General features: G+C 43.0%; 1 protein-coding gene across 3 annotated transcripts in view; it reads left to right on the top strand.

Moving 5' to 3' along the window:
• LOC128703568 (homeobox protein PKNOX2) overlaps positions 1-8657 on the top strand; it is a 441650-nt gene that overhangs the window by 69855 nt on the left and 363138 nt on the right. For all 3 annotated transcript variants that reach the window (XM_070101266.1, XM_070101265.1, XM_070101267.1), the window contains exon 3: positions 4035-4206. In XM_070101266.1, coding sequence (XP_069957367.1) covers positions 4035-4206 — 172 coding nt within the window. The remainder of the gene's footprint in view (positions 1-4034; positions 4207-8657) is intronic.

Raw genomic sequence — 8657 nt, 5'->3', positions numbered from 1 at the left:
CTCGGGTGGGTTAGACCAGATGACTCGCGTGGATTGGACCAGGTGACTCGGGTGGGGTAGACCAGGTGACTCGGGTGGGTTAGACCAGGTGACTCGGGCGGGTTAGGCCAGGTGACTCGGGTGGTTTAGACCAGGTACCTCCGGTTAGACCAGGTGACTCGGGTGGGTTAGACAGATGACTCGGGTGGGTTAGACCAGATGACTCGCGTGGGTTAGACCAGGTGACTCGGGTTAGACCAGGCGACTCGGGTGGGTTAGACCAGGCGACTCGGGTGGGTTAGACCAGGTGACCCATGACTTGTCTAAATTAACGAAAGGTTACTTGTTCAGCAGCCCACACCACTCTCACCATTCAAGTTGATTGTGCACCTCCTATCCATCTTGTGGATGGTAGTGGCTAATTTGTGCACCTCCTATCCATCTTGTGGATGGTAGTGGCTAATTTGTGCACCTCCTATCCATCTTGTGAATGGTAGTGGCTAGTTTGTGCACCTCCTATCCATCTTGTGAATGGTAGTGGCTAGTTTGTGCACCTCCTATCCATCTTGTGAATGGTAGTGGCTAGTTTGTGCACCTCCTATCCATCTTGTGGATGGTAGTGACTAGTTTGTGCACCTCCTAATCATCTTGTGGATGGTAGTGGCTAGTTTGTGCACCTCCTATCCATCTTGTGAATGGTAGTGGCTAGTTTGTGCACCTCCCATCCATCTTGTGGATGGTAGTGGCTAGTTTGTGCACCTCCTATCCATCTTGTGGATGGTAGTGGCTAATTTGTGCACCTCCTATCCATCTTGTGGATGGTAGTGGCTAATTTGTGCACCTCCTATCCATCTTGTGGATGGTAGTGGCTAATTTGTGCACCTCCTATCCATCTTATGGATGGTAGTGGCTAATTTGTGCACCTCCTATCCATCTTGTGAATGGTAGTGGCTAGTTTGTGCACCTCCTATCCATCTTGTGGATAGTAGTGGCTAGTTTGTGCACCTCCTAATCATCTTATGGATGGTAGTGGCTAGTTTGTGCACCTCCTATCCATCTTGTGAATGGTAGTGGCTAGTTTGTGCACCTCCTATCCATCTTGTGGATGGTAGTGGCTAGTTTGTGCACCTCCTAATCATCTTGTGGATGGTAGTGGCTAGTTTGTGCACCTCCTATCCATCTTGTGGATGGTAGTGGCTAGTTTGTGCACCTCCTATCCATCTTGTGAATGGTAGTGGCTAGTTTGTGCACCTCCTATCCATCTTGTGGATGGTAGTGGCTAGTTTGTGCACCTCCTAATCATCTTGTGGATGGTAGTGGCTAGTTTGTGCACTTCCTATCCATCTTGTGAATGGTAGTGGCTAGTTTGTGCACCTCCTATCCATCTTGTGGATGGTAGTGGCTAGTTTGTGCACCTCCTATCCATCTTGTGGATGGTAGTGGCTAGTTTGTGCACCTCCTATCCATCCTGAGTACGGTATCGCAGGAACATATGGGTACAGAGAAGGCCTAAAAATTAGGCCTAAAAAGGGTTAACAGGAGTACATCTGTGTGTGTGTGTGTGTGTGTGTGTGTGTGTGTGTGTGTATATATATATATATATATATATATATATATATATATATATATATATATATATATATATATATATATATATATATTCATTTATATTTCAACAAGTCGGCCGTCTCCCACCGAGGCAGGGTGACCCAAAAAGAAAAAAATCCCCAAAAAGAAAGAAAATCCCCAAAAAGAAAATACTTTCATCATCATTCAACACTTTCACCACACTCACACATTATCAGTTTTTGCAGAGGTGCTCAGAACACAACAGTTTAGAAGCATATACGTATAAAGATACACAACATATCCCTCCAAACTGCTAATATCCCGAACTCCTCCTTTAAAGTGCAGGCATTGTACTTCCCATTTCCAGGACTCAAGTCTGGCTATATAATAATAACCGGTTTCCCTGAATCCCTTCACTAAATATTACCCTGCTCACACTCCAACAGATCAAATACCATTCGTCTCCATTAACTCCTATCGAACACGCTCATGCACGCCTGCTGGAAGTCCAAGCCCCTCGCCCACAAAACCTCCCTTACCCCTTCCAACGTTTTCGAGGACGACCCCTACCCCGCATTCCTTCTATATGTATATATATATATATATATATATATATATATATATATATATATATATATATATATATATATATATATATATATTATATGTCGTGCCGAATATGTAAAACTGGTCAATTAGCAAGAACTCATTTAAAATTAAGTCCTTTCTAAAATTTTCTCTTATACGTTTAAAGATACATTTTTTTCATTTATGTTAATGTGAAAAAATTTAATTTTGCACCAAAAGAATCTTAGAAAACTTACCTAACCTTATTATAACAAGTGCAATTTATTTTAGCCTAACCCAACTAAATATATTTTAGATACGTTTACAATAATTTAATACTAAACAAACACAATGAAATATATTTTTCTCGTTAGGTTCAGAATAAATTTTACGAAATTATTGCATACACAAATTTTCACTTGTCCTATATGGCAAGGTGAGCGTTGCTATTTAAGCCAAGATCGCACTTCTGCCTATTCGGCACGACATATATATATATTATATATATATATATATATATATATATATATATATATATATATATATATATATATATATATATATATATATATATATATATTTCCAACTGAAGTTTCATCTGTTACAAGCACATTTGTGATACATTGCTTAATGTCTGGTATGAATATCAAAATGGTATACAATACCGACAGGTTGGTAGGTAAGAGACATAGGCAACATTTAGGCAACTTTATTCCGAAACGTTTCGCCTACACAGTAGGCTTCTTCAGTCGAGTACAGAAAGTAGGCAGGAGCAGTAGAGATGTGAAGACGATGTAATCAGTCCATCACCCTTGAAATCGTAGATTTGAGTTCCAGTTAGTTCCAGACTTTGGAACAGAACTTCTCCAGGCTGAGGGACTGACAACCTCAAATCTACGACTTCAAGGGTGATGGACTGATTACATCGTCTTCACATCTCCAATATGTCTGGTATCTTATTTTCACTAATATGATAACTTGACATACACGCTACAGTACTACTATATTTAATATTCCTCAATAAGTGGAAAATGAAACACATAGTGTCCAACATAGTGAACATGACGCTGACAACATACTTTGCGTTTAGTCTGATCATCATCTGTGTGTGTCTGCCAAACTGTCAGTTGTACTTGTAACCAAACCTGAGTCTGGCTACCACAACATCCCTAACACAGTGGGTGATGGTCCAAACCTGAGTCTGGCTACCACAACATCCCTAACACAGTGGGTGATGGTCCAAACCTGAGTCTGGCTACCACAACATCCCTAACACAGTGGGTGATGGTCCAAACCTGAGTCTGGCTACCACAACATCCCTAACACAGTGGGTGATGGTCCAAACCTGAGTCTGGCTACCACAACATCCCTAACACAGTGGGTGATGGTCCAAACCTGAGTCTGGCTACCACAACATCCCTAACACAGTGGGTGATGGTCCAAACCTGAGTCTGGCTACCACATCTTTCACTTGCTGTACGAATGTGCTTATCTAGATCGATGTTATTTTGTATTAGAGATGTACTGCTTAAATGTACTTGTCTAGATAAAAGGTTATCATAGCGGGTTAAGTAATTCATAGTTCACACAATAACAAGATTGATTAACCAAAGCTGCTGTGCTCTAGTGACGGTAAAAACCACTTGACGAGGATGTACTAATGTATATAAGTATAACAGCCGCTTTATGCATAGCAGGACGTATATGTATATTAATAACCACTGTGGGCTCGAATATACATGATACCCACGTGTGTTAAGACTCGAACTCTGAGGAGAGTACTTGTTTATGTGTGTGTAAAGGGGGCATCCTTAGTTATATTCCTAATGACGCTTATTACAGGATTCCCTTCCTTAAAGATTTTTAATTTTTAGTTTTCCCATGAATATAATAATAATAATAATGATATCTTCCGGCAGACACCCGCTGTTCCCGCTACTAGCCTTGCTCTTCGAGAAGTGTGAGTTGGCAACTCAAAGTGCCGACTCTGTGAGCAGTGACTCCTTCAACTTGGACATCCAAGCCTTCGTCCAACACCAGGAGAGAGACCGCAAACCTTTCCTCATGAATGACCCCGAGGTGGACGGCCTGGTCAGTGCTCTTGAGACTTTACTACTTGTATTCTAGTACTGGTATAAGAAGGTCTAGGACCAGTATGATGAGTACTAGGGTCTATTTAAGTTCTAAGAATGGTAAGGAGTTTTTTTATTCGTGCAAGTTGTGTCACTGTTGTCACGGAAGGACTTGACAGTTCTGTCACTTGTCACGGAAGTAAGGACCTGGCAGTTCTCTCACTGTTAATATTTGATAGTGTTGAGGGTTTTAAATATATATCTAATAGTGCTGAGGATTTAATTTTGCATTGATAGTTTAGGGATTTTGCTGTTGTTACTTTTAAGGATTTATACTTGATATTTCTGACATTTAAATACACACGTGATAGCTTTTTGGGATTTATTTGTGACGATTTTGTGTGTCGAGTCTCCGTGATGAACTTTAGATAATTTCTTGGAGCATGGATCTGTTCGTCCTTCAAGGATAAAGGTGTTCACTGATGGTCAAAGAGCGAGGATGGTGATGGCTTTATTGTGACTGCCGGGGATGACTTATTGTGCACGATAACAAAAGTTTTCTGTGCTGCCCACGGAGTTCCATTCAATCGTGGCTGCTTTTGTTCTGATAGCCGGCTTAGGTTGATCTCGATTACTGTGATTCCCAGTGTTGTTTTATTTGCTCTGGCCCAGTATGCTTTTGTTTACTCTGTGGTGCAAAGTTTCAGGAAATGGTTAAGCAATCACCATGAGTGACGCAATGACGTGGAGTTGTGTTGTTGTCCGGGACATGATGTCCCAGGCAGTGAACAAGCAGATGCAGAGGCTATGACTGCTGTACGATCGCTCTGTAAGCAGACTTCTCCCTCTCAGTGACTTCAGAGCGCTTTGAAGCATTTCTGACATCAATTTTTAATTAAAATACATAAATTATAACACATTTAATCGAGACTGTTTCTACAAATTCATTTTACGGGGGAAAAGTAAGCCAAATCCTATATTTTATTGCAAGAATATATTTGTATGTATTCATGCTAAGTAATATAACATTGTTAATGGTGATAAATTAGACACATGTGCAACTCTTGGGTATCTTTATTGAGGAAACGTTTCGCCACACAGTGGCTTCATCAGTCCATACGTAGGAGAAAACTTGAAGAACAGGAGGAGAATGAGGTAATCAGTCCCTCAACCCTGAGTCGATGTGTTCAGTCCATCAATCTTGAATAGAATACGGCATTCTCCTCCTGTTCTTCAAGTTTCTCCTACGTATGGACTGATGAAGCCACTGTGTGGCGAAACGTTTCCTCAATAAAGATACCCAAGAGTTGCACATGTGTCTAATTTATCAACATGTCGGTTCTCTGAACCATTCATCTACATTGTTAATGGTGTTGACTCTTTAAAACGTAATTACACTCTCATAAACAACTCGCTGAACGGAAGAATCTAACCCCTGGCCACTTCTAAAACTAAGAAGTTAGTGTGCTAGCCATTGTACTTTAGTATTAGGGAGAGTTCTCAGGCAGTGTTCATTAATGGACGCTGGGAATCACGTAAGACAATCAGCCTATGGAATAAGACACTTTTTTGTACAGTTCAGGACATCTATTAGAGGAGACGTTTCACCACGAGTGGCTTGTTGACTGACTCTACTACTACTACCACCACCTCCACTACTATCTCTCTTGCTCCCGTCCCTGTCTGCTGGCCTATATATACTCCCTCCTCTTCTTTCTGTTAGTGTAACTTTGTAAACGGTCCAAGTCGGACTGAAACGTCGTCGTAAGCTCCTCTCTTCTATGTGCGGGTTATTTGTGTATTGGCTTGTTCAGTCCTGAAGAAGCCACTCGGGGCCATATGCTTTCCTCTAATAAATGCCCTGAGTTATACGTAAGTGTCGTTTTCCACATGTCGTTGTCACCATACCATTGTTCGTAATCAACACTGTAAGAGAAGAATAGAGAGAGAGAGAGAGGGGGGGGGAGGAAGAAGGTGGTATAAAGTCAGAAAGAACAAGAGTGAACACTTGCACAGTATGAACAGAAGAACACACACAGGATGAACAAGAACACTTGCACACGAGAACACACAGGATGAAGAACAAGAGTGAACACTAGTTATTAGCATCAAGTCTTGGCCTCCAGTACCACACCTGTTGGTAATTATGTACCCACCTCTCCTACCTTCCACACACAAAAACACTCTCTATATATTTACCAGTCAAAGCTACGTGCAGTTCACTTTCTGACTTCACAATCTCATTTCAATCAGAATAAACTGTTTGGCTGCTACATACTTTGTAGTGTTGCTATCTGGACCATCTCGCTGGGTAACTGAGTACCAGCCTCTTCATAATTATGGAACAGGTATCGCCTGGCTAAAAAAAAAGAATAGAGGTACTGTCGGAATGACACCTGTATATAATTCTGGCGAAGGAGTGTTTGTGTGTGGGATTTAAGACTAGTACCTCCTTCAGGAGGCAAGCCTTAGTCTTCATTCCTCCTTCCTCCTCCTCCCCCGATCCACACACCTCCAGGCTCCCCCTCCTATCTCACACACACCCCTAAAACTTCCCTCCCCCATTCCCCCCAGATCAGCTGACTGCAGTGCGCGCCAAAATTGATGTTCTCTGAATGTTTACGAGCTCCTGAGGTGCCGGCGAGCGATTTATTCACCTGATCTTTTTAGAGGCCTTATGTCACCTCTTGGTGAGTGCGTAAATGTTTTCTGGTGTGTGTGTGTGTGTGTGTGTGTGTGTGTGTGTGTGTGTGTGGGGTGGTTATGCATGTATGTATATGGTAGATGTGTGTGTGTAGCCTACGTGTGTGTACTCACCTAGTTGAGGTTGCAGGGGCCGAGTCCTAGCTCCTGGCCCCGAGGTGTCATGTGTGTGTGTGTGTGTGTGTGTGTTGCCTACTTATCTGCTAGAATTGGACCCCTGTTGATGCGACCCCCTCTACCTCCCTGTGTGGGCTAAGGCACCAACACACTGCTGATGTATCCAAAACGAAATTAACCAGTTGTGATTGCTGAGGGTCGAATCTGGGCTCCTGATACCGTCTTGCTGGAATCACATGCTGTGCGCCACCTCATGGGGCCTATCATACCTACTCTTAAAACCGTGTATAGGCTCTTGCTTCCACCACTTTTTTTTTCCAAACTGTTCACTTAGTAACACCTGTAACTTGTATAGTTGAGTCTTTTATCTGTTCTCTTGTTCCAGTCTGTCTGTATGCCCTGTTGAGTTCTCTTTAGTATCTAATACATCGTAATCGTATCTCCTCGGTTTCTGCTGTCTTCCAGGCCTTGCAAATACAGGTTACAGCTCTGCATAGAGCTTGATCTAGGACGAAGCGTCGTCATTCCAATAAAAGTTTGTTCCGCACACTCTCTTTTGTTGACTGTTGTCGCTAGGAAATTGTTGGGAACATTCATAAAGACTGTTGTAGATTGAAGACCAGAGGTGGCAGTCACCTACGGTCACTTCCTTGAAGGTTCTGTGGTTGTGTGTGTGTGTGTGTGTGTGTGTGTGTGTGTGTGTGTGGGTGTGTGTGTGTGTGTGTGTGTGTGTGTGTGTGGGTGTGTGTGTGGGTGTGTGTGTGGGTGTGTGTGTGGGTGTGTGTGTGGGTGTGTGCGTGTGCGTGTGCGTGTATGTGTATGTGTATGTGTGTGTGTGTGTGTGTGTGTGTGTGTATGTGTGTGTGTGTGTGTGTATGTATGTGTGTGTATGTGTGTGTATGTGTGTGTATGTGTACTCACCTAGTACTCACCTAGTTGAGGTTGCGGGGGTCGAGTCCGAGCTCCTGGCCCCGCCTCTTCACTGATCGCTACTAGGTCACTCTCCCTGAGCCGTGAGCTTTATCATACCTCTGCTTAAAGCTATGTATGGATCCTGCCTCCACTACATCGCTTCCCAAACTATTCCACTTACTGACTACTCTGTGGCTGAAGAAATACTTCCTAACATCCCTGTGATTCATCTGTGTCTTCAGCTTCCAACTGTGTCCCCTTGTTACTGTGTCCAATCTCTGGAACATCCTGTCTTTGTCCAGCTTGTCAATTCCTCTCAGTATTTTGTATGTCGTTATCATGTCCCCCCTATCTCTCCTGTCCTCCAGTGTCGTCAGGTTGATTTCCCTTAACTTCTCCTCGTAGGACATACCTCTTAGCTCTGGGACTAGTCTTGTTGCAAACCTTTGCACTTTCTCTAGTTTCTTTACGTGCTTGGCTAGGTGTGGGTTCCAAACTGGTGCCGCATACTCCAATATGGGCCTAACGTACACGGTGTACAGGGTCCTGAATGATTCCTTATTAAGATGTCGGAATGCTGTTCTGAGGTTTGCTAGGCGCCCATATGCTGCAGCAGTTATTTGGTTGATGTGCGCTTCAGGAGATGTGCCTGGTGTTATACTCACCTCAAGATCTTTTTCCTTGAGTGAGGTTTGTAGTCTCTGGCCCCCTAGACTGTACTCCGTTTGCGGTCTTCTT

The sequence above is a fragment of the Cherax quadricarinatus genome, chromosome 76 (assembly GCF_038502225.1).
Source record: "Cherax quadricarinatus isolate ZL_2023a chromosome 76, ASM3850222v1, whole genome shotgun sequence".
NCBI classification, from domain to species: domain Eukaryota; kingdom Metazoa; phylum Arthropoda; class Malacostraca; order Decapoda; family Parastacidae; genus Cherax; species Cherax quadricarinatus.
The sequence above is the reverse complement of the archived record's forward strand: the minus strand, read 5'-3'. Positions and strand labels throughout refer to the sequence as shown.